Below are 27,237 nucleotides of genomic sequence, written 5' to 3'. Positions count from 1 at the left end.
ATTCAACTGTGAAATGAGCTAAAATAAATCTTAAAAGCAGGGTTTTGATTACTTAAAATAGTAAAACTGTAATTCCAAGTTACAAAGACATTTATATAACCATATTTCTAGCTATTAATAGCTGTATACTAATGACAGTAAGAATTAACAATACTTTCCACTTATGACAGTTATCAATAACAATTCTCAATTAAGTCAATAATAATTAACATGATGGTCATATTGTAATTCCATATAAACTTACTATATTTTGCTGTGGGTGTGTATGTATGTATTTTACAGATAGTACTGAACCCTAGTTGACTTTAAAAAATGAATACATTAGGCACATTACCATGCACTTACATTATTATGGCACCTTTGTATTATGAGAAAAGCTACTTTAAAAAACAGTAAGAGAATTTAAGTTTAGGAAAGTAGCATGTCATATAAATCAACATACATACAAAATTTTTAAAATTCACATAAACAAACTTTTCCAAATGGTCATGTTTAAAGTAAGAAAGATACTAACTGGAAAAAAGATATTTTTAACTTATATTACAAGCCACAAATATGGACACAGGGTATACCAAAATAGAAATATGTAGGGGCCGTCAAAATATTTAAGCATGTTCAACTTTGCTCAAGAATGAAATACCTTTTCTCATTCATCAGCATGGCATAAATCTAAAAGTTTAACAATATGCTCTATTGGTGGGAGTGAAGTGAATCAGGCATTATTGGTGGGCATGTGAAACTGCAAGGAAGAAAACAAAATCAGGGAAGGGAGATCTACTGATTAAAAGAAACCAAGTTCAGTATATGGGCTTTACCTGGATACGGATTAGAACAAATCAAATAAAAGAAAGGAAAATATGAACTCTAACTAGATACTTGATGGTTATGGTAGGCAGTCTTCTATGATAGCCCCAATGATTCATACCTCTTGATATTCAGGCTTTTGTGTTATCTCATCTCCTAAGTGACTATAATGACTTTAATGACTATGGCATATGTGATGGAATGTCACTTCAGAGATTAGGTTACAAAAGACCTGACACATTACCCTTCTTATCTTTTGCTTGCTTACTCTGATGAAACAAGCTGCCATACTGTGAGCTGCCCTCTGGCAAGGGCCACATGGGAAGGAATTGAGGGTGACCTCCAATCAATAGCCAGCAAGGAACTGAGGTGGGAATGTGAACTGGCACATCCTTGCCACTGAATCCTACCAATAACTACATGAGTGAGCTTGGGAAGCAGACCCTTTCCCCAGCCTCAAGATGACTGCAGGCCCTGCCAATATGTTGACTGGAGCTTTGTGAGAGACGCTCAACCAGAGGAATTAGCAAAGTTACATCTAATTCCTGACCCAAAGAAAGTGATATAAATGCTGTATTTCAAATTGCTAAGTTTTGTTTGACGATAACAATGATATTTTTAAAATGTTAACGTTTTTAGGTGTCAAAGTGATAATGTAGCTGTTTTCAAAAAACACCCTTATATTTTAAAGCTATGTACTAAAATACCTTAAGAACAACGTAATAGGATTTCTGAAATTTATATCAAATAACTGGGCAGTTAGGGGGCAGTGGGGAATGAGATACGTGAAACAAATTTCTCTATGAGCTGATAGCTGCACGTATGAGATGTGTACATGGGGTTTGCTAAAACTATTCGGTTTTTTTTAGTATAATTTTGACACTTTCTATAATAAAAAGTATTATTAAAAAAGGAAAATAGAGAATTAAGACAATTTTTCTACTAAATGAAGAAGCAATAATTAAGCCAAAGTATAAATAATATTATCACTACCGATGAGGGGAAAAAGAGTTCATAAAAGTAATTCTTCTTATGAAGGACATTTACCCACTTACCTTAATCCCTGCAAGAACAAGATTCTTTGCTATAAAGGGGGGAAAAAAAATAGCTTAATATTAGGAATTGTATATTAGATATGTTTTCATGGAGTCTGTTCATATCTCTGACTAATTTTAACTCTTTTACTACTTTAAAAATATCAGTTTCTTAGAAAACAGAGATGAACAAAAAGGAATAAAAATAAAATTTGATTTCCATAATCAAACCACACTGAGATAATCACTCTTAAAATTTCAGTGTACACTTCCAGACATGCTGTTATGAATATGTGTGTGCTCTCTACCATAATTAATGGATACAGAAAAAGATCATTTACAGCTATTAACAACACCAAAAGAGAAGCAAGAGAGTCATAACTGGTTTCTCATGGAAGAACGTGAAATAGTCTTGCCAAAAAAATAAATAATAAATAAAAATTGAATCTGATCAAGATTTTGGATCTAACTTCTTTTATAGAAAATAATACAAGGGAAAGGAATTAAATTATTTAAATTATGTTGCTCAAAAGCATCATATAAAATTATGAACAAAAATATTGCTTACCAATTTCCAAACCAAGACCACCCATACCACTTAAGAAAACATGGGACTTGGCCATCTTCTGCATTGCTGTGTCTCCAAGAACATACCTCTGTCGACTACATGTAAAACACAACAAAAATAAATTATTTCACCAAAATTGTATATCCTTTTCCAGTTATTTGCAAGCTAATACCCTGGTGGCTAGATTCTGCCCACAGACTTTTTTTGGATCACTTGCACAGTACTTAAAATTCCTCAATTAACTGCCAAATATATGACATATTTTGAAAAATTAGATTTGGCACCATAACCCATATTCCCTCATGGCTACGGGGTTGAGTAGGAGCTGCCTGTTCAGTGAGGGAGGACCATGTGCTCTGGACTTGGCAAAGTTCCCATCCTTCTTCTCTCATTTATCACCTCTGTGGCCACTACAAGCATTTGAGTTTGTCACTTTCACTTGAAGCCTTTCACCACGAAAAGGATTTATCAGGCAAAAAATTGTTTCCCTCCTTGGAATTTAGATGACTTAAAGTTGAGCAGTTTTTAAACATTATTTTAAATATAAAAGCTGACAAATTATTTAAAGGACTTTATTAAGTCATCCATCCTAATAGCCACAGGCTAATATCAGAATGCTACTGCTGCTGCTATGTAGTCACTAAGTTGTGTTTGACTCTCTGCAACCCTTTGGACTGTTGCCTTCCAGGCTCCTCTGTCCATGGTATTTTTTAGGCAAGAATACTGGAGTGAGTTGCCATTTCCTTTTCCAGGGGATCTTCCTGACCCAGGGACTGAACCCATCTCGCCGGCATTAGCAAGCAAATACTTTACCAATGAGCCACCTGGGAAGCCCCTAGAGTCAAAATGGGAATTTCAAAAAATACACGTTGGCAATTAAAAAAATGTCAGATATAGTAATAAAGTCAATAGTAAGAGTTTATTTCAAAGAACACTGATAAACGATGTTATACTAGATTCTGAAGACAGGAGCATGCCAATGGATTCTTACCAGAATCATTCTGAAAGATGAGTTCAGTGTAAGTAAATAATTCCAGAACTCCTTGGGTTTTAAGTATTTCTTTTGGAATTCACACCCACACACACACACACATGCTGGTTTAAGATATGTTCGTTTAATATCTATATTTAGCTACTGATATTCAATATAAATGCCTGAAAAGGGGTCACCTGTCTAGTAGAAAGAAACTTTATAAACACAAGCTATTATTATTATTATTTTCATCCTTATTCCCTACAATGAATGATAAAATCTACTAGACTTTTATTTTTAAAAGTTTATTTTATTGAAATATAGTTAATTTACAATGTTAGTTTCTGCTATACAGCAAAGTGATTCAGTTATATATTCTTTTCCATTATGCTTTATTACAGGATACTGAATATAGTTCCCTGTGCTCTACAGTATGAACTTGTGGTTTAACCATTCTGTATGTAATAGTTTGCATCTACTAATCCCAAACTTCCAATCCATCCCTTCATCATGGTAATCACAGTCTGTTCTCTATTAGACTTTTTAAATTGATAGTCACCATTTTTGCTTCAGAGATAAAACTGATTCATTTATTTATGAAATACTTACTGAACATTTACATAGTATATATGGAAAAGTATACTATAAAGTCTTACAACCTTTACTTCTGTACCCCTAAACAATATATTTAAGGTTTGTCTGTTTTGGAACTTTATTTAAACTGGGTCATTTTGAATACTTGTCAGAGTTATTCATATCAAGGCAACTGTTTATTTTCACTTCATATTGCGTTCTTTGTATTATACTATTCTATTGTGATATACCATAATTTAGCAATTCCACAGTTTTGGATGGTTACCAATAAGAAGACTATGAGTACACTTATATATGTCTCACGGTACACATGTAGTAGTTTCTATAGCATATACTGATGAAAGAAAATGCAAAGTTAACTATTAGGTAATACCAGAATAATTTCCAAAGTGGATGTATCAGTTGACATCCTGCTTGGCAGTGTAAAAAAGTCCCCAAATTTTCACATCCTTAGTGTGCTGAAACTCAATATGAAAATTCAATGTGAAACTCAATGTGAAAGTGCTGCACTCAATACGCCAACAAATTTGGAAAACTCAGCAGTGGCCACAGGACTGGAAAAGATCAGTTTTCATTCCAATCCCAAAGAAAGGCAATACCAAAAAATGCTCAAACTACTGCACAATTGCACTCATCTCACACACTAGCAAAGTAATGCTCAAAATTCTCCAATCCAGACTTCAACAGTACATGAACCGTGAACTTCCAGATGTTCAAACTGGATTAGAAAAGGCAGAGGAACCAGAGATCAAATTGCCAACATCCGCTGGATCATGGAAAAAGCAAGAGAGTACCAGAAAAACATCTGTGTTTGCTTTACTGACTATGCCAAAGTCTTTGACTGTGTAGATCACAATAAACTGTGAAAAATTCTTCAATAGATGGGAACACCAGACCACCTGACCTGCCTCCTGAGAAATCGGTATGCAAGTCAAGAAGCAACAGTTAGAACTGGACACGGAACAACAGACTGGTTCCAAACCAAAAAAGGAGTACTTCAAGGCTGTATATTGTCACCCTGTTTATTTTACTTACATGCAGAGTACATCATAAAAAACGCTGGGCTGGATGAAGCACAAGCTGGAATCGAGACTGCTGGGAGAAATATCAATAACCTCAGATATGCAGATAACACCACCCTTATGGCAGAAAGTGAAGAGGAACTAAAAAGCCTCTTGATGAAAGTCAAAGAGGAGAGTGGAAAAAGTTGGCTTAAAACTCAACATTCAGAAAACTAAAATATGGCATCTGGTCCCATCATTCCATGGCAAATAGATGGGGAAACAGTGAGAGACTACTTTTCTGGGCTGCAAAGTCACTGCAGATGGTGACTGCAGCCATGAAATTAAAAGACACTTGTTTCTTGGAAGAAAGCTATGACCAACACAGACAGCAGATTGAAAAGCAGAGACATTACTTTGCCAACAAAGGTCCATATAATCAAAGATATGGTTTTTCCAGTAGTCATGTAGGGATGTCAGAGTTGGACTATAAAGAAAGCTGAGTGCCAAAGAACTGATGCTTTCGAACTGTGGTGCTGGAGAAGACTCTTGTCTCTTGGATAGCAAGGAGATCCAACCAGTCCATCCTAAAGGAAATCAGTCCTGAATATTCATTGGAAGGACTGATGCTGAAGCTGAAACTCCAATACTCTGGCCACCTGCTGTGAAGAACTGACTCATTTGAAAATACCCTGATTCTGGCAAAGATCGAAGGCAGGAGGCAAAGGGAAGGACAGACGATTTGATGGTTGGACAGCATCACTGACTCAACGTATATGCGTTGGAGTAAGCTCCGGAAGTTGGTGATGGACAGGGAAGCCTGGAGTGCTGCATTCCATGGGGTCACAAAGAGTCGGACACAACTGAGCAACACAACTGAGCGACTGAACTGAACTGAATGTGCTGAAAAAAGTTAACACAGTAGGCCTGATCTTTACCCTGCTTTGGGCGCTAGCCCCTGGCTGCTGCCTGTGCACTTGGCTTTTGAAATGTTTCCTATACTAATAATTCTACTTCTCTTTTTCCTTGAGTTTCTCGAAATAAAAACTCCTTTAGCTTTAGATATTCTTTTCTAAAGTACACATGTAAAACTTTAAATGATTTTAAAAAGCATACCAAATTTTGATCCATAGTACTTTAAATGATTATTCTTAATTTTTATTATGATTCTTTTTTCGACTTATGGATTCACCTGAAGTGTATTTTTAAATTTCTAACTTTATGAGGAATTTTACAATTATTTTTTGTATTGACTTCTAGCTTAAATACACTGTGAACAGACATCACAATCTACAAAATTTTACACTTTAATATTTGAGAATTTCTTTGGTCAATTTTACAAATGTTCCATTCTTGAAAGGAATGTGTACTCTACAGTTGTTAACATATAACATTCCTTACATGTGCATTAGAGTAATCTTAATAATCATGTTGATGAACTCTATATTTGTTCAGACTTTGTTTGCCTGTTTTCTTGATTACTAAAAGTAACATTTAAAAAATGCCCACTATGATTGCAAATTTGTCTATTCTCCTTATGTATCAGTACCTGAACATGCTAACATGTGAGAATAACAGCTAACACTCAGCGTTTATTACACACCACAGTTTTATTTGTATTAACTCATTAATCCTCACAAAATTACAAAAATTCTATTATTATTCCCATTTTTAGAGAGGAAAACCTAAGCACAGAGAAATTAAGCAACTGATAAATAGTGGAAGCAAGATTCAGCCCAGGCAGTCTGGCCTTAGCATCCATATTCTTAACCACTATGCTACACCGAATGTAGATTAAGAAAGGCAAATCATTCTACAAGTCTTACAGGGAGGGAAAAAAATCAGTTCCTGGCCTAACTCTTCCATAACCCAATTCCCAAGCCCTAAGAACAGCCATCCTCAATTCTTTCAGTTATTTCTTCTAATATTTACCCCTATATTTCTCAATAAACATGTTTGTACTTTATTTCTTGATTTTTCAGTTTTAAGTATTATCAACTTCCAACTAAAAAAGATGGCATGAATTTCAATTTTTGAATACAAATCCAGTCAAATCATTTCCCTGCTTTAAAAACTCTGGTTGGTTTTGTATTTCCCTTATGATAAAGTCGAGACTCCATTTATCACAAAGCTGTTTATAATCTAGTCTCTGCTCAGCTCTCCAGTCTCATTTTTTGTCACTCTACCATCACACTCCATGTTCCAGGTGTACTAAAGGCTTTCAGTTCTCCAAACATGGTATACTCTCTTAGGGTGCTAAGACACTTTTCTGGAATATTCCTCTTTCCCAATATTTTATGCCTGAATAACTCCTTGTCCTCAGGTCTCAAATTGCATGTTACTTTCCCCATGATGCTTTCCCTGATGCCCCTAAGTTTCTTAAGACAGTGTTGGATCATCTTTCTGTGCATCATAACACTACACATTCAATTTATTATAACAATTATCACACTGTATTTTCACTATTTATTTGCCTATTTTTCCTAGGAGATTGTAGATTCCTTAAGACAGAGCCTGCCTTATGTGCTACTGTATCCCCAGTGACTAACAGGGCCTGGCACATAATAGACACACAAAACCTATCTGCTAAATTAATGAAAGAAATGAACTGGCAACAAGAACAACACTTTTATGCTCTACTAAGCAGAGGGCATGAATTCTTTTTCTGTGTTCACAGTCAAAGAACTGCATTAAAAAAATATGTTTTTCACACTTGTCTTCATCAATTATTTTTAAGACTACTTAGGCAAATAATGAATAGCCAAGACATAAACATGGTTACAAATGACCCAGAACATCCAGACAAAGGAAAACAATTAAAATACACGAGCTAAGGTTGTTCAAAGAATCATAAAATCTCAAATTCTCAACAGGTAACTAAATTACCTGCCTTTTCAATGTTTGGCTACCAAGGGGAAGTATACTGAGTAAGTGCCTACTCCATGTTAGTTAATGTCAGGTACTCTGCAGTTGACACTTAAATCCTATGAAGTGGGATTTAAAGAGCTGAGAGTGTAACTTCAAGCCCACCATTGTTATACTAAACCTGACTGTATTAAGCGGACATGCATATATCAATAACTGTATCAGGAAAGAAAGAAATTTCCAAGGCTATTGACTTGACTTTTAGAGAACCCTATTTATTAAAGATTCTCCCTTTTACAAAGGTACTATATCTCCCTATAGTTTTCACCACTAATCCTGATTTTACCTCCTGGGGTCATAGGGAACTTGTCTAATCCCTCTTCAATGTGACAGCCCTCCAAACGTTTGAAGATGGTATTCAGGTTCCAGAGTCTTCTTTCTCTAGGCTAAACATCTCCAGTTCCTTAAACAATTCCAAACATGACATCATTTTGAGTCCCCATCAACACTCTAATCACTTTCTTTTGGATATACTTCAGTTACCTTCAGGCATTCATAGATTTATTAAAATATCTATTTCAAGCCAAGCACTGGCATGGTGTGGGGATCACAACAGCAACATCATCATGAGGTAATGTGAGGATTAAATTAAATAAGATAAAATAAGTAAAATACCTAGCAGGATGCCTGTGACGTTATTGGGAGAGAGGAATAATCAAATAATCCACTATTAAGTACTACATACAGAAGCATCAGAAGCTAAGGGAACCTGAAAGAATAGGAAGTGAGTATCTATCAATGGAGGCTATGGCAAGTTTACAAATGAAGTTCATCCAAGTTGAAATCTGAAGACTTGAGTCAAAAATCAATCAAAGAAGGAAAAGCATTCTATGCTAGGAAAAAGAAAAGCATGAAAAAGAATGATAGATAAGAGATACATGGTACATATATAAAACTTCCACTTCTGGCCTTAGTTAAATAAGGGGGAACAGATTTATCCTCTTCCTGCCTTAAAGAACTGAAAAATGGACAATATAAATGAAACAATTCAGACACCGGACAATAGGCAACTCAGGACAATAATCTCAGAGAAGAAAAACAATTGAGGTGAGCTTTATGATTGCCCTAGCCACTGCCCAGAGTTTTCAGAAGGTAGAGCAGGAAGGGAAACTCAAAAAAAGCTTGGTGGTCTTCTTAAACTGAAGAGAACAGGGTGTGAATTCAAGGCTAGAATTTGTGAGCAGATGCACAGAGAGAATGCCGGACAGGCTGTTCTCGATTCTTCAGCCAAGTTAGGGGAGGAAACAACCTCAAGCTAGGGAAAGAACCAGATGAAAAGTCCAAGTGAAACAATCACTGTTTAAACAGGGCCAAGACAGTTTGTGTTCCTCTTCAGCCAAATGGAAAACCTTTTAATACAGATAGCGCTGGATAAAATAGAAAAGAGTATTATATCAGTACTGGGGGGCAAGTAGCCTCAAAATTGAGTCTTCTCTGGTCTTACCTAGCAAAGCTTAAAAGTAAGCCTTGAAAAAAATAAACTTGTTTTCAAGTAATTTAACTGTGTCCTTGAAAAAGCTCAAGAATATTTAAAGGAATTCTAGATAATTCAACACCCAAAAAGGTAAAATTCATAATGTCTAACATACACTAAAAAAAAAAAAACTAGATATGCAAAAAAAGCAGGAAATACAACTCTAGATAGAAAAATCAATAGAAGAGACTTAGAAATGACATATGATAGAATGTGTGGACAAAGACTAAAACAGTCAAAAATATAATTCATATGCTCAAGAAGCAGCAAAACTTCCAGAGATGAAAACTATAAAATGTAAGATGAAAAACACTTTGAGTGGAATTAACAACAGATTCAACACTGCAGAAGTGAACCTGAAGACACAGCAACAGACTTTAAAAAATGAAAAACAGAAATGAAACAAAACAAAACTGGAGGATAAAAACCTTCCAAAACCAAAAAAGCTTAAGTGAGCTGTGGGACAACTTCAGTTGGTCTATGTGAAACTGAGGTCCCTTGAAGAACTAAGCAGTTAAAATTTTTCTAGGAGCACAACAAACTCACAGACCATGATGCAAACAAAGAACAAAACGTAAAGAGAAAACTACACTAAGGGATATCGTAATTGTTTAAAACCAGGGATGAAGAGAAAATATTAAAAATAATCAGAGAAAACAGATCATGCAATTTACAGAGGAAAGGTAAGAATGACAACTGATTTTCTCCCAGGAAGCAGTACAAACTGGATGACAATGGCACATTTTTAAAATATTGAAAGGAAGACACTGTCAACCTAAATTTCTATACTCAGTTTCAAAAAAAGGAAATAAAGACGTCATCAGACATATAACAACTGAAAGAATTCATTGCTGGCAGACTTTCACTATAAGAAATGTCAAAGTAAATCCTCAGGCAGAAGAAAACGATATTAGATGGAAATCTTAATTTACACAAAGGAATAGAGAACATCAGAAATGACAAAACCCTGTTTCCTTTATTTTTAAAATATCTTTTAGAGATAATTGACTGGTTAAGCCAAAAACAGTAATGTATTGTGAGTTTACGCTGCTGCTGCTAAGTTGCTTCAGTCGTGTCCGACTCTGTGCGACCCAATAGACGGCAGCCCACCAGGCTCCCCCGTCCCTGGGATTCTCCAGGCAGGAACACTGGAGTGGTTGCCATCTCCTTCTCCAATTGTGAGTTTATAGCATTATGTAAAAGTAAAATTTTAAGACAATGATAACTCAAATCCTGGAAAAAGAGAAACAGAAGAACACTGGTGTAACTTTCTTATACCATACAGAACGTGATGTTAGATCTGAATACACGCTGTAGAGATTTATACTATAAACCATAAAGTAATTACTTTCCATCTAGTCAAAGCTATGATTTTGCAGTAGTCATGTATGGATGTGAGAACTGGACTATACAGAAAGCTAGTTCAGTTCAGTTCAGTCGCTCAGTCATGTCCGAATCTTTGCGACCCCGTGAATCGCAAGCACACTAGGCCTCCCTGTCCATGACCAACTCCCGGAGTTTACGCAAACTCATGTCCATCGAGTCGGTGATGCCAGCCAGCCATCTCATCCTTTAGAGCACCGAAGAATTGATGCTTTTGAACTGAGGCGTTGGAGAAGATTCTTGAGAGTCCCTTGGACTACAAAGAGATCAAACCAGTCAATCCTGAAGAAAATCAGTTCTGAATAATCATTGGAAGGACAGATGCTGAAGCTGAAACTCCAATACTTTGGCCACCTGATGCGAAGAACTGACTCACTGGAAAAGACCCTGATACTGGGAAAGACTGAAGGCAGGAGGAGAAGCAGACGACAGAGGATGAGATGGATGGATGGCATCACTGACTCGATGCACATGAGTTTGATTAGGTTCCTGGAGTTGGTGATGGACAGGGAAGCCTGGCATGCTGTAGTCCATGGGGTCACAGAGTCGGGCACACCTGAGAGACTGAACTGAATCACTAAACAAAGCAAAAGAAAGTACAGCTGACTCTCAAACATAGGTTTGAACTGTGTGGGTCCACTTATATGTGGATTTTTTTTTTTCCAAAAAATATATACTCAGCCCCAAAGACATGGATGTTAGTCAAAGTCGCTCAGCTATGTCCGAGTCTGTGACCCCATGGACTATACAGTCCATGGAATTCTCCAGGCCAGAATACTGGAGTGGATAGCTTTTCCCTTCTCCAGGGGATCTTCCCAACCCAGGGATCGAACCCAGGTCTCCCACACTGCAGGCGACCTCTTTACCAGCTGAGTCACAGGGAAGCCCGAGGACATGGACAGCCAACTGTATTCATTATATCATACCACTTGATGCAAAAGGCTTGAGCATTCATATATTTTGGTACACATGGAGGCTCCTGGAATGGATACCCCATGGATACTGAGGGATAAGATGTTACAACTGCAACATGTCAGTAAAGAAGATAAAATATAACTTAAATGCTCAATTATTCAACAAAAAGAGAGAGAGAAAAGGTATACCAGTAACAGACAAATTAGGCAATTAGAAAACAAATAGCAGAAATAGTGTCAATAGAACTTTCTTGGTGGTCCAGTGATTAAGACTCTGCATTTCTGCTGGGGGGGAAAGTTAGGGAACTAAGATCTCCCATGTCACATGTTAAATATACATGGTGCAACCATGCCTCTAAAAGAGTGTCATGCTGAATAAAGAGAAAAACCCAATTATATTCTATCTACAAGGAGGCCCACTTAAATAAACACAAAAAAGTAAAGTAAAAGGGTGGAAAAAGATATCATGATACCAATAATCAAGGGAAAAGCAGACTATTTTAATACCAGACAAACAGATTTCAGAGCAAACAAAACTACCAGGATAAAGGGGCACTTCATAATGATAAAAGGGTCAATACATCAAGGAGACATAACAATTCTAAATGTTTATGCACTAATAACACAGCAACAAACTATGTGATACAAAAACTGGTAGAACTGAAGTATGAAATACACAAATAGGAAATTATGGACAATATCCATCTCTTAACAATTGGTATAAAGAATAGACAGAAAATCAGTAATGTTTCAGAACAGCTGAACAACACTATTAATCAATTTGATCTAATTGACATTGATAGGACAATCCAGTACATCACAGAATACATATTCTTTCCAAATGTACACAGAACATTGACCAAGATAGACCATATTTTCCACTAAAAAAACTTTAAAAAATTTAAGTCACACAAAGTATGTTTCCTGATAACACTGGAATGATTACAGATCAGCAACAGAAAGATCTCTGAAAAAAAATTCCTTAATATCTGGAAACTAAGTAAGACACTTAAGGTCTCAAAAATCAACGATCTCAACTTCTACTTTAAGAAATAAGAAAAAGATCACGAGGTACCATTTCATGCCAGTCAGAATGGCTGCGATCCAAAAGTCTACAAGCAATAAATGCTGGAGAGGGTGTGGAGAAAAGGGAACCCTCTTACACTGTTGGTGGGAATGCAAACTAGTAGAGCCACTGTGGAGAACAGTGTGGAGATTCCTTAAAAATCTGGAAATAGAACTGCCTTATGATCCAGCAATCCCACTGCTGGGCATACGCACTGAGGAAACCAGAAGGGGAAGAGACACGTGTACCCCAATGTTCATCGCAGCACTGTTTATAATAGCCAGGACATGGAAGCAACCTAGATGTCCATCAGCAGATGAATGGATAAGAAAGCTGTGGTACATATACACAATGGAGTATTACTCAGCCATTAAAAAGAATACATTTGAATCAGTTCTAATGAGGTGGATGAAACTGGAGCCTATTATACAGAGTGAAGTAAGCCAGAAAGAAAAACACCAATACAGTATACTAACACATATATATGGAATTTAGAAAGATGGTAACAATAAACCTGTATACGAGACAGCAAAAGAGACACTGATATATAGAACAGTCTTTTGGACTCTGTGGGAGAGGGAGAGGGTGGGATGATTTGGGAGAATGGCATTGAAATATGTATAATATCAGATATGAAACGAGTCACCAGTCCAGGTTCGATGCACGATACTGGATGCTTGGGACTGGTGCACTGGGACGACCCCGAGGGATGGTATGGGGAGGGAAGAGGGAGGAGGGTTCAGGATGCGGAACACATGTATACCTGTGGCGGATTCATTTCGATATTTGGCAAAACCAATACAATATTGTAAAGTTTAAAAATAAAATAAAATTTTAAAAAAAATAGAAAAAAAAAGAAATAAGAAAAAGATCAAATTAAACTAAAAATAAGGAGGGAAAAAACCCTTTAAAGCACAGAAATTACTGAAATACAAAATAAAAAATATTTAAAAAATCAATTTAACTGCTGGTTCTTTGAGAAGAAAATAAAATTGACAAACCTCTAGTCAGAATGATCAGGAAAAAAAAAAAGAAGACAGAATTATCTTCTCTTACCGTTATCTGATAATTATCCTGATAATTACCATTATCAGGAATGAGCAGGGAATATTGTTCAGATTCTACAGACACTAAAAAAGGATATTCAAGGAATATTATAAACAACTTCATGCCACTAAATTCAACCAATGAGACAAATGAACATACTCTTTGAAAGACCCAAACTATTAAAGCTCACTCAAGAAGAAACATATCATCTGAATATCCCAGTATCTATTAGCTATTTAATATGTATTAATAGTTTAAAACTTTCCCACAAAGAAAACTCCAAAGACAGCTTCCCTATGAATTCTACCAAAAATATGAGAAAAAATAATACTGACTCTACACAAGCTTTCTAGAATCTGAAGAGAAAATAATTCTCAGCTTATTCTGTGAGGTCAGAGTCACTCTAATACCAAAACCAGGCAAAATCATTCAGCTTAAAAAATACTCAAACCAATATCCCTCATGTAACATAAGACGCAAAAATTCTTAATAGAATTTCTGTAACAATACATCATGTGAGTTTAATTCCAGAAACAGAATGCAAGGGTGGTATAATACTCTAAAAGACATCACTGTGATTCATAAAATCAAAAGACTACAGTGGAAAAGCCATATAATCACTTTCATGAATACAGAAAAAGTATTTGACAATTACAATACCCCATTTCTGATTTAAAAAAACAACAAAACTCTAAGCAAACTAGTGTCAGAAGGGCACTTCCTCAACCTAATAAAGGGTAACTATGAAAAACCTATAGCTAACATTACATTCTGCTATGGAGAGATGAATGTTTTCCATCAAAGATCGTCAGGAAGGAAGAGAGGTTGCCTGTCTTTATCTCCTCAACTCTACCCTGTATTGGAGGTTCTAGCCACAGTAATAAAGACAAAGAAACAAAAGGTACTCAGATTGAAAAGGAGGACGGAAAATGTCTTACTTTCAAACAACACAACTGACTAGAAAATTCAATGGAATTTACAAAAAATTTTACTAGAACTAATAAGAGAAAGATGCACAGAGTCAAAGCTATGGTTTTTCCAATAGTCAGGTATGGATGTGAGAGCTGGACCATAAAGAAGGCTGAACACCGAAGAAGTGATGTTTTAGAATTGTGCTGGAGAAGACTCTTGAGAGTCCCTTGGACTGCAATGAGATTAAAGTAGCCAATCTTAAAGGAAATCAACCCTGAATATTCATTGGAAAGGCTGTTGCTGAAGCTCCAATACTTGGCCACCTGATGCAAAGAACTGACTCCTTGGAAAAGACCCTGATGCTGGGAATGATTGAAGGCAAAAGGAGAAGGGGATGGTAGAGGATGAGACATATCATCACTGACTCAATGGATATGAATTTGAGCAAACTCTGGGAGAGAGTGAAGGACAAGGGTGCCTGCTGTGCTACAGTCCACGGGTTCAAAATGAGTCGGACACAACTTTAATGTGGTATGTCTGTCAATACTGCTGTACTCTCTTTAGTAATGTTATATAGTTACCAGTGTAAAGATCTTGCACGCTGCTAAGTCACTTCAGTCGTGTTCCACTCTGTGCGACCCCATAGATGGCAGCCCACAAGGCTCCCCCATCCCTGGGATTCTCCAGGCAGTAACACTGGAGTGGGTTGCCATTTCCTTCTCCAATGCATGAAAGTGAAAAGTGAAAGTGAAGTCACTCAGTCGTGTCCGACCCTCAGCAACCCCATGGACTGCAGCCTTCCATGCTCCTCCGTCCATGGGATTTTCCAGGCAAGAGTACTGGAGTGGGGTGCCATTAAACTTTTGTCAAATTTTTGTATTTTTTATATTATTGTAAATAGTAATTTTTAAGTTTCAGTTTCCAGTTACTCATTACTCTTAAATTGGAGAACAAATGATTTTTGCATATTAACTTCTTATCTTACAATCTTACTAATCTAACTGACAGCTATTGTTCACTCTGAGTTGTGTCCGAAACAACTGCATAACCTTATTAAATAGAGTACAGCAATATTGACAGACATACCATATTAAAGGTTCCTAAAGTTCAATAGTTAAAACATCAGTATTCCCAAAATTGTACATAAATTCTCATGACAGCCTTATTTGTAATAGCCAAAACCTGGAAACAACCCAAAGGCCCATCAACAATTATTAAGTGATTAAATAAATTGTGAAAGTGAAAGTTGCTGAGTCTGACTCTTTATGACCCCATGGACTATACAGTCCATGGAATTCTCCAAGCCAGAATACTGGAGTGGGTAGCCATTCCCTTCTCCAGGGGATCTTCCCAACCCAGGGATCGAACCCAGGTCTCCCACATTGCAGGTGGATTTTTTACCAGCTGAGCCACCAGTGAAGCCTATATTTGTACAATTACAAATACTGTACAATTTTGTAAGCCTATATTTGTACAACTGCAAAAATTATAGGGAAGCCAATAAACTGTAGTATAGCCATAAAATAGAAAACTCAGCAATAAAAAGGAACAAATTACTGATACAAAATCATATATGAATCTCAAACTCATTACACTGAGTGAAAGAAGCCAAACTTCCCGAAGGTGTTGTACATACTGTATGATTCCATATATACAAAATTCTAGAAAATGAAAACTATTCTACAGTACAAAAAGCAGATGAGTGGTTGCCTGGGGAAAATGACAGCTGGAGTGAGAAGAAAGGTAGAAATTACCAAGGGGCGCAGAGAAAATGTTTAGTTGTGATTGATATTATCTAAATTGTGGAGATGATTTCATGAGTATATACACATGTCAAAACGTATCAATTTGTACACTTTAAATATGCTTGATCTACTTTATACTAATTTATATCTCAGTGAAACTGTGGGAAAATATGTATTTATGATGGGAGATACTCTTTCATGGGTCTTTCAACTCCAAGATGTCTCTCTAGATGTGCCTAGAAGGCAATGTCTTAACTGCTCTTTACTTGGCCTTTTCTCAGGGTTGTATTTAACTCTGAGATATGAAGTAGGACTTGGGAGTAAGGAGAACCAATATTAGGATGATGCCCATGCTCTTTGCTGTATCATTAGGAGCGAAACACTTTGTCTCTGACCCAGATGTTCCACATTTTCTGTTAGCATCCACTAAATAATAGGCTAGCTTTTAGCTTTTAAGTGGGGCAAAATCAAATCCTAGATTTTGACAATATTAATATAAATTTTGGCAAAGATAAACAATAGGATGTCAGAGGGTAAAGGGGTGAGAAGTGACATGGAAGCTAAAAAGAAAGACAGGACCATAACTCATGGCATATTAGAAGTTATTGAACTCATAGGTACCATTCTTCATGATGAATTTTTTTCATCATGTGCACATTTTCTCATTAAATATGTTGAATAAGTGAGTGGATGAAAAAAAATTAATAAATGAAAGAAACGATGACACTTAAAAGGTTGCTGCTGCTGCTGCTGCTAAGTCGCTTCAGTCGTGTCCAACTCTGTGCGACCCCATAGACGGCAGCCCACCAGGCTCCCCCGTCCCTGGGATTCTCCAGGCATGAACACTGGAGTGGGTTGCCATCTCCTTCTCCAATGCATGAAAGTGAAAAGTGAAAGTGAAATCGCTCAGTTGTGTCGGACTCCTATCGACCCCATGGACTGAAGCCTACCAGGCTCCTCCATCCATGGGATTTTCCAGGCAAGAGTACTGGAGTGGGGTGCCATTGCCTTCTCCGCTTAAAAGGTTAAGTAACCTAATATCATACACTCACAAACAATGGAGAATGATTCAAATTCAGATCTAACACCAAAGTTCAAACTCTTGCCACTGCTACACTATATCCAAAGAGGGCTTAAATGTATATTATACTATTTGGCTGGAGAAGGAAATGGCACCCAGGATTTTAAACTGAGAAGCCATGGACTGTGAGATAAGTGCCAAAAATACAACTTTGAACAACTTATGAAAGATGGATTAGAAACAAGAATAGTTCTAAAGAGATCACATATGAGAAAATTACAATAGTTCAATTGAGAAATTCCAAAGCAGGGAGAGAAAATGAAAAAAAAAAATGGAATTAAGAGTTGCTTAAAAGGAACTGAAAGGATTTAAAGAATTGAATTTGGAAGATGATAAATAAGGAAAGATCTAGGATGACACCAAGGTTTCTAGCTTAGGTTACTGAATAGGTCTGGCACACCATTTAATTAAGCTTGGGAATGGGAAGAGAGAAGAAAAAGCTTTCCAGTGGTGTTGAGATACTTCATGCTGAAAAATTATATTAATAGTAGGATTGGATGTGAACATTCTCTTCTAAAGTCAAAGACCTTATTCACTTCTCTCTACAAAGTGTTTCTCAAAAAGTAGATATTATAACACAACACTGAAAATCAACTATATGTCAATTTTTTTTTTAAACAAGCTATCTGCTGAACATCTGCCTGGTTTACATTTAAACCATCTTGTATGCATTTTAAAAAGAAGGTACTGAGCTTGGAAGAAGAAAGCTGAAGAAAGAGACTTAAGCATCACTGCTGCTAAGCTGCTGCTGCTAAGTCACTTCAGTCGTGTCTGACTCTGTGCGATCCCATAGACGGCAGCCCACCAGGCTCCCCCATCCCTAGAATTCTTCAGGCAAGAACACTGGAGTGGGTTGCCATCTCCTTCTCCAATGCAGGAAAGTGAAAAGCGAAAGTGAAGTCGCCCAGTCACGTCCGACTCTTAGGGACCCCACGGACTACAGCCTACCAGGCTCCTCCGTCCATGGGATTTTCCAGGCAAGAGTACTGGAGTGGGGTGCCATTGCCTCATCACTAGCTTAGAGAAATAGCTAAAATCGTGGAAATGGACATGAACCAAAGAATAAACTGAGATAAAAATCCTAAAGTTGGAACCTGGCTTTACATAAGAGAAGTCTGAGAAATCTAGGAATACAAGCAAATTCAAGAAAACTGTTATCTCAAAAGCCAGAAGAACTTCCTCTAGTATTCCACTAGAATATGCACAGTATTGATACTATTATGATTGTACTAATCCAGAACCTAAGAATGCCCTGATGCTGCTCTTATATTCATTCACCCCTTCTTCATATAGTGACCTCTCCATAGGAACCTATATACAAGAAACATTAAGAAAAAAAGAGAGAGAGAGCAAAGTACAGCAAAGTAATAATTTTATCATTATCTGAATTAGTTTTAATTTCCTCCAATGGTGTCCCCTGGTGTGGGATGGTAAAGAATCTGCCTGCAATGTGGAAGACCTGGCCCTGGGTCAGGAAGATACCCTGAAGAAGGGAATGGCAACTCAGTCCAGTGTTCTTGCCTGGAGAACATGGACAGAGGAGCCTGGCAGGCTACAGTCCATGGTATCAGAGAGTCGGAATGACTGAGTGAATAACACATATATAGATACCTCCAATGGAGCATCTTTTGGTAAAAGCAAAGTTAGAAAACCAAGTCTTGAGTACTAAATTGGGACTCATTCATTGTTTTTAGATAAATCACTGGATTAGCAGGCTCAGGTATATCTTTGGAGAAAAAAAAATGGGCAAATCTATAGAACTGGCCAAGTCTGCCTAACTTACCTGACAATGCACTGGTAATAAAGATGCAAAACTAAATAGAGACGTGGCTCTGAATGCTGTCAGAAGTGCTCCTCCAGCCCCCCAAAAACCTTTAGATTCTGAGAATAATTGCAGGTTTAGTTGATCAGAAACTATGAGGTGATTTAAGATTGAGTAAAAAGAAAAAAGTGAAATATATTTAGCAAGACACTTTGTTAAAGTAGGTATTGAAAATGCCCTAAAAATATTTTCTACTTAAATATATATATTGGATTGGGCAAAAGGTTCCTTCTATTTTTAAGTAAAAATAAAAGATATACTTTCATTTTCACGTAAAGACTGAGGAACTTTATTGAACAATGTATTCACCATTTTGTTCCACTACCTTCTGCCATTTTTCAGGCAACTTCATAATTCTATGTTCCCAAAACTTTTTATCTTTTTGAGCAAAGAACTGTTCCAGGTGTCTTTTACAGTCTCCAGGGAACAGTACTTGTTGGAGATGTTTCATTTTCCAGAAGGACCTTATAATAGAGGACTCCCTTCTAACCCCAGGGTTTCCCTGGTGGCTCAGACAGTGAAGAATCTGCCCGCAATGCAGGAGACCCAGGTTCGATCCCTGTGTTGGGAAGATCCCCTGGAGAAGGGCATGGCTACACACCCCAGTATTCTTGCCTGGGAAATCCCTGGGAAATCCCATGGACAGAGGAGCCTGGTGGGCTACAGTCCATGGGGTCACAGAATCAGACACAACTGAGTGACTAGCACTTTCACTTTCCAACACTATCACATACACAACATCACCTTCTCTGGATGAAGAATGGCCTTTGGTGTGGTTGGTGGTAGTTCATTTTGCTTGCCCCATAATCTCTTTCATTCCACATTACTGTACAGTATCTACTTTTCGCCACTCATCACAATTTGTTTTAAAAATAGAAAGTTTTCATTACAGATTTGCACGCAGAAACGTAATCAAGAAGGTTTTTTTTCCCCCCTTAACTTATGTGGAATGCAAACATCAATGCAATTAACATAACCAAGCTGGTACAAATGATTTTTAACACTTGATTTGGATATTTTGAGTATGTCACCTATCTCCTGTGTGATAGAATGTTGATTGTTCTCAATTAATGTCTTGATTTGACTGCTTTCAACTTCATCTGGTCTACCAGACTGTGGAACATCATCCAACAAGAAATCTCCAGCACGAAGCTTCGCAAATCACTTGTGACATGTTCAATCAGTCACAGCACCTTCTGCATACACTGTACCAAATCTTTTTTTTTTTTTTTGCATTTCAGTTGCATTTTTACCTTTCTTGAACTAATACAGCATAATACACCAAAAATGCTTTCTTTCTTCCATCTTCAATAATACTGAAATGACCATATAAAAATCTACCAATTTTAATAAGTTTTTTCAAAACACACACTGACACAACAGCTGTCATAATACCACCTAATAAAACTGTTTTGAATGAACTAAAAGACAACTAAGCACTACTAGAGCCTCCTTACAAAAAAAAAAGAACGAACCTTTTGGCCAACCCAATATAATTATAGCTAGGAGATCATATGGTAAAACAGTTTTCACATAAGCAAAATCAAGTTAGTCTTTTTCTTCCAAGGGTCTAGGACAAAATAGGACTTGAAATCAACATATCAGCTCCTCCTAAGCTGCTTAAAACTGACTCTGCATCCCACATAAAATAATATAAAAAGAAATCCAAAATACATAAAAAGCCTATTGTTCCAAATTCTACCTACATAAAATCTTTTTTTTCATGATTACATATACAGAAAAATCTAAAAACTTTTAAATGGTGATTATACTATCTTCCATGCAAACATCTCAAAGTATTTAAGAAATTTATTAGAAATGACAGCAATTTATGTGTTTTTAAGTGAAGTGAAGTTGCTCAGTCATGTCGTTTACAACTCTTTGCAACCCCATGGACTGTAGCCTACCAGGCTCCACCATCCACGGAATTTTCCAGGCAAGAGTACTGGAGTAGGTTGCCATTTCCTTCTTCAGGGGATCTTCCTGACTCAGGGATCTAACCCAGGTCTCCCACATTACAGGCAGACGCTTAACCGTCTGAGCCACCAGGGAAGCCTTATGTGTTTTTAAGTTCTCTTTAATTTTGAAAAAAGTATCCTGATTTCATGAAAAAAATATGGTAAAAAAAAGTCCCACTAAATTCCATTCAAACCACCGCTCTTCAATCACTTCTCCACTGTCTATGCAGTGCAAACATGGATTGTTGTTAATGAGCTTACACTGAAGTAAACATATTCTCTAGATGCTGCTGTATCACTAACTAAAGTGAAATGAATTGTCTTTCATGAGACTCACTCCTGCAATATCAGGAAATTAAATATGTACTCCTGTCCAGAAATAAGAGGTATATTTGGTAGTGGATAGCAAAATCATTCTTAGTCACACCAATTAAACCTAAAGCAACCAAGATTTAAATATTATTCAAGCTTTCAGACTATAGTAAAAGAAAGAAAGAAACTGTAATTTTTACTTGAGCAGAACTCTTAAAACACATTTTACAAAATTCTGCAAAGGCCTAATGGTGTCTTCGAACAGACTATCTATACTCCATTACGGGAGATGAACTATTGGAAAAAACATTTGCTTCCATAAGGTTCTTACCTGTATAATGCATCATCAATCTCCACAGATTCTGTTGGCATGATGGAGAAATTTGTATTTGCACTGAAAAAAGAAAACAAAAGAGCAAGTATAGCTATTTAATATTCATATTTTGTAATGTAAAATATGTGAAATCAGATTCACCAGGTACTAAAAGAGATCTTACAAACCAGACATATATTTTATTATTTACCAGTTTATTTCAACTGTAAAAATAGGTCAAAATTAAATTCATTCACTGCTTGCTGTGTGTGTAAATTAGAGCCCATAGTTGTTTTATTCTCAGGTGTTATCATTGCTGTAATTGCTATAAATATCATTGCTATAATATATATTCTGATGGATTTATATTTTAGCAATACTGAGTGGCCCATAAACCTTCTATAATATACATACCCAGAATTTAACATATAATTATGATATCTAGGGCTTCCCTGGTAGCTCAGCTGATAAAGAATCTACCTGCAATGCAGGAGACCCCAGCTTGATTCCTGGGTCAGGAACATCCCCTGGGGACGGGATGGGCTACCCACTCCAGTATTCTTGGGCTTCTCTGGTGGCTCAGATGGTAAAGAATCCTCCGGCAATGAGGGAGACCTGGGTTCGATCCCTGGTTGGGAAGACACCCTGGAGAAGGGAACAGCCACCCATTCCAGCAGTCAAATAAGACAAAATAATAATAGTTTAGCCATAAGACAAAGTCAAGGACTTTAGTTGTCTTGCAGATGCTAACATCCCTACCAAGCGGAAGAAGTTAACTGACCAGCAGCAGGTAGACCTCAGATTAGTTGGAACCAGAAGGGTGATGACCAAGGTTCCAAAAACATTACCCTGTTATCTCACCACCAAGCAATCAGAGAACTGAGCATGGATCACATACCCTATGACCCTCTCCCTCAGACTGTCTTTAAAAACCCTTCCCTGAAAGCCAATGGGGCAGTTTTTGTCTTTGGAGCATGAGCTGCCAGTTTTCTTTGCTAAATCCTGCAATAGACTGTACTTTCTTCACTACAACCTGGTGTCAGTAGATTGGCTTTGCTGCACATTCAGTGAGTGGACCCAAGTTTGGTAACACAATCAACTAAATGGTCTCATTCTGCTCAGGCGGCTCACCGCTGTATTTTTTTCAAATCACATATCCTTAACTATTTATTATCTGCCTTCCCCTATAGAAAGGGGAAGGCAGATGTGCTCCATTAGGAATTTACTACCATATTTCAAATCCCTAAAACAGTACCTGGCATTTAATAACAAGAACAAACATTGTGTCACACAGTTTTAAGTGTTTACCTCAAACTACCGCACAATTGCACTCATCTCACACGCTAGTAAAGTAATGCTCAAAATTCTACAAGCCAGGCTTCAGCAATATGTGGACCGTGAACTTCCAGATGTTCAAGCCGGTTTTAGAAAAGGCAGAGGAACCAGAGATAAAATTGCTAACATCTGCTGGATCATCGAAAAAGCAAGAGAGTTCTAGAAAACATCTATTTCTGCTTTACTGACTATGCCAAAGCCTTTGACTGTGTGGACAATAAACTGTGGAAAATTCTGAAAGAGATGGGAATACCAGACCACCTGACCTGCCTCTTGAGAAACCTATATGCAGGTCAGGAAGCAACAGTTAGAACTGGACATGCAACAACAGACTGGTTCCAAATAGGAAAAGGAGTACGTCAAGGCTGTATATTGTCACCCTGCTTATTTAACTTCTATGCAGAGTACATCATGAGAAATGCTGGGCTGGAAGAAGCACAAGCTGGAATCAAGATTGCTGGGAGAAATATCAATAACCTCAGATATGCAGATGACTCCACCCTTATGGCAAAGTGAAGAGGAACTAAAAAGCCTCTTGATGAAAGTGAAAGAGGAGAGTGAAAAAGTTGGCTTAAAGCTCAACATTCAGAAAACGAAGATCATGGCATCCGGTCCCATCACTTTATGGGAAATAGATGGGGAAACAGTGCAAACAGTGTCAGACTTTATTTTTGGGGGCTCCAAAATCACTGCAGATGGTGTCTGCAGCCATGAAATTAAAAGACGCTTCCTCCTTGGAAGTTATGACCAACCTAGACAGCATATTCAAAAGCAGAGACATTACTTTGCCAACAAAGGTCCGTCTAGTCAAGGCTATGGTTTTTCCAGTGGTCATATATGGATGTGAGAGTTGGACTGTGAAGAAAGCTGAGCACTGAAGAATTGATGCTTTTGAACTGTGGTGTTGGAGAAGACTCTTGAGAGTCCCTTGGACTGCAAGATCCAACCAGTCCATTCTAAAGGAGATCAGCCCTGGGTGTTCTTTGGAAGGAATGATGCTAAAGCTGAAACTCCAGTACTTTGGCCACCTCATGCGAAGAGTTGACTCATTGGAAAAGACTCGGATGCTGGGAGGGATTGGGGGCAGGAGGAGAAGGGAATGACAGAGGATGAGATGGCTAGATGGCATCACCAACTCAATGGACGTGAGTTTGAGTGAACTCCGGGAGATGGTGATGGACAGTGAGGCCTGGCGTGCTGTGATGCACGGGGTCGCAGAGTCAGACACGACTGAGCAACTGAACTGAACTGAACTCAGTTAACCCTTTCAACAACTTTAGGAGATAGACACTATTACTATATCCATTGAACAGAGGAAAAAACCTGAGATTGACAGAGATTAACCTAAATAACCTGCCCAAGGTCACGGAGCAGGTAAATGGCAAGCCCTGCAACTAATCAGTCTAGCTTCCTACAACCACACTATATTGTCTACTACCTCTCGCAGTGGGGGATTCCAAGGTGGCTCAGTGGTAAAGAATCCACCTGCCAATTAAGGAGACACAGGTTCCATCCCTGGGTCTGGAAGATCTCCCGGAGTAGGAAATGGCAACCCACTACAGTATTCTTGCCTGGACATTTCCACGGACTGGCAGGCTACAGTCCATGGGTTCAGGTGGAGACGACTGAACACACACACACACACACACACACACACACACACACACACACACACCTCTCATAGAAGGCATGAAGAAGCACTAAAAAAAATCTGTTAAATGAATTTTAAAAATTAAAAAACTGTGATGTTGGAAAAGTCTTTTGGGGAGTCTCTTGGATTGCAAAGAGATCAAACCAGTCAATCCAAAGGAAATCAACCCTGAATATTCATTGGAAGGACTGATGCTGAAGCTAAAGCTCCAATACTTTGGCCACCTGATGTGAAGAGCCAACTCATTAGAAAAGACCCTGATGCTGGGAAAGATTGAAGGCAGGAGTAAAAGGGGACGACAGAGGATGAGATGGTTGGATGGCATCACCGACTCAATGGTCATTAGTTCGAGCAAGCTCCAGGAGCTGGTGATGGATAGGAAAGCCTGGCATGCTGCAGTCCATGGGGTCGCAAAGAGTCGGACATGACTGAGCAACTGAACTGAACTGAACCATACTGGTGTGACAAGATCAGAGTGATATATCAATTACTGCAGCTCATTTCAATTTTTTCACAGTGTGGCACAGAAAGAAAAATGATAACTGGGAAACACAGATGGTTCATGGGCAGAGGGAACCATCAGGACAATTTGAGCCTGAGCTAAAATCAATACCATCTTGGCAAAAGTGTAATTCATTCTAGGTTTTGGGAAGCTCTATATATCAGTTTCAGGATTCTAAAAACAACGTGATAACACAAAATTCAATTTCAGGATCCAATTTTATAGGCCTGGTATATTGATATATAGGCAAAGAATTTGAAAACATATGGTCGAAAATGTTATTATTTCTCTTATCATTGTGATATCACCTTCCAGCTAACTAATAAAAACACATACACAATATTCCCTGGCACTCCAACAAAATACAAAACTCAAGAAAAAGTCTTCTTACAACTTTCTTACTGTTAGTACACTTTCTCTAGCTGTCTTCCTTGCATGGTGAGCAACAGTCTAAGATGGTAAAGCTCTTAAGTAAAAATCAGAAAAGCTACATTCTAACCAGTTCTGTCTCTTAGTGATTATGACTGACATCCACTTTTCAGAAAGTGCTGCCTTACTGGAATCTTTCAAATATTCTTCTTCTGATAAGGTCTTAAATGGCAAACGAAAATGCTTTAAATAAGAGGAGGTTTTATTTGTATTACATGATATCCCCCAGGTAAGTCTGGCAGTGCTGGCAATGGCAGGCAATACCATGGTATCAAAGCATCCTTTCAGTCTAAGGCTGGTGAAAAAGCCATAGGCTTGTGAATATTCATATTAGCTCAAAATCAAATATCCACCACTTCTGTCTTCGGCACATCATATTCTGGTAGTGGGCAGAATGTAACTATCCGCTTTATTAATTATGAAATGACAAATAGGAACTACATAAATGTTTCCACTCTATTTCTGCAGGAACACCAACTGCGAAATAAGAATGGGTAACTCGTGGTTTTCTTCCCTGCGTTTTTCTTTCTTTTTTCTCTCTTGTTTTAAAGGGCAATCAACAGGCCTCAGGGTGTTCTGACTACTACTGATTCATTATTACCGAGTTCCCTCTGGTAACAGTTTTCAAAGGAGAATCTCAGCGGAGGATCGTGCACCATGGAGCTCGGCTTTCACTTTATCGAAAGGAAGGAAGGTGTACGGCACCGGGGCAGGGAAGCTCGCACCGAAAGCCCCTCCCTCCCTCCTACGTCCGGTGACTGGAAGGAAGAAGGATGGCAGACCCCAACCAGAACTGAGAAAGCGATGAAAGGGGCAACGAGTGGATTTCCTCCTCAGCAAAGCCGGGAGTCGCAGAGGCCGGAGCCCGTGCCGCCACACCTACCCCGCGCGCTACCCTCGCCGCCCAAGGCCGGCTCTGCCCTGCCCCGCGGCCTCTCGCGCGCTCCCTGCCCGTCCGAGTGGGAGATGCAGAAAGTCGGACCCCGGGTTCTGCCCGCCACGCCTCACTTCGCGCCCACATTCGTTCTCTCACCGGCTGGTTCTCCAGGAGGAGCAAGATGCCTCTTCCCCGGGACGTGCTGCCACCGGCAGGGATCCCTCCATCGCCTCCAGAGACGCAGCCTCAGCGGACCACTGGGAGGCAGGGAAGAGGGCGGGACGCGAGGTCAAGGGGCGGGCAATGACGTCACAGGAGGGGGCCGGCCTCAGAAGCCAGCAGCCAGGCGGCGCCTTCCCGTCAACCCTAGGGGCATCCTGGCTTCCGGTTTGGGTGTGGTCCGGGGGAGGGCTTTGCCGCAGGTAGTTGAAGCGCGCAGCTGGGTGGGTGTGTGTCTCTCTGTCTGTGTTGGGGGGCGGGGTGGTGGTGGGAACGGGGAGTGTGTGTGTGTGTGTGT

The 27,237-nt window shown here is 38.4% G+C and overlaps 1 protein-coding gene across 1 annotated transcript in view; it reads right to left on the bottom strand.

Moving 5' to 3' along the window:
* The window catches only part of UBA6 (ubiquitin like modifier activating enzyme 6), an 87,277-nt gene extending 60,291 nt beyond the window's left edge, over window positions 1-26,986 (bottom strand). Inside the window, exons 1-4 of the mRNA XM_086405579.1 lie at window positions 26,877-26,986; window positions 21,945-22,007; window positions 2,407-2,501; window positions 1,860-1,888 (exon numbers count right to left, since the gene is read on the bottom strand). Coding sequence (XP_086261705.1) covers window positions 1,860-1,888; window positions 2,407-2,501; window positions 21,945-22,007; window positions 26,877-26,947 — 258 coding nt within the window. The 5' untranslated portion in view covers window positions 26,948-26,986. The remainder of the gene's footprint in view (window positions 1-1,859; window positions 1,889-2,406; window positions 2,502-21,944; window positions 22,008-26,876) is intronic.
* Between the last annotated feature and the right edge of the window lie 251 nt (window positions 26,987-27,237).

This window comes from Bos grunniens, chromosome 6 (assembly GCF_055505025.1).
Source record: "Bos grunniens cultivar Pamir isolate PY7600 chromosome 6, Bosgru_T2T1.0, whole genome shotgun sequence".
Lineage (NCBI taxonomy): Eukaryota > Metazoa > Chordata > Mammalia > Artiodactyla > Bovidae > Bos > Bos grunniens.
This window is presented reverse-complemented; position numbering and strand designations above follow the sequence as displayed.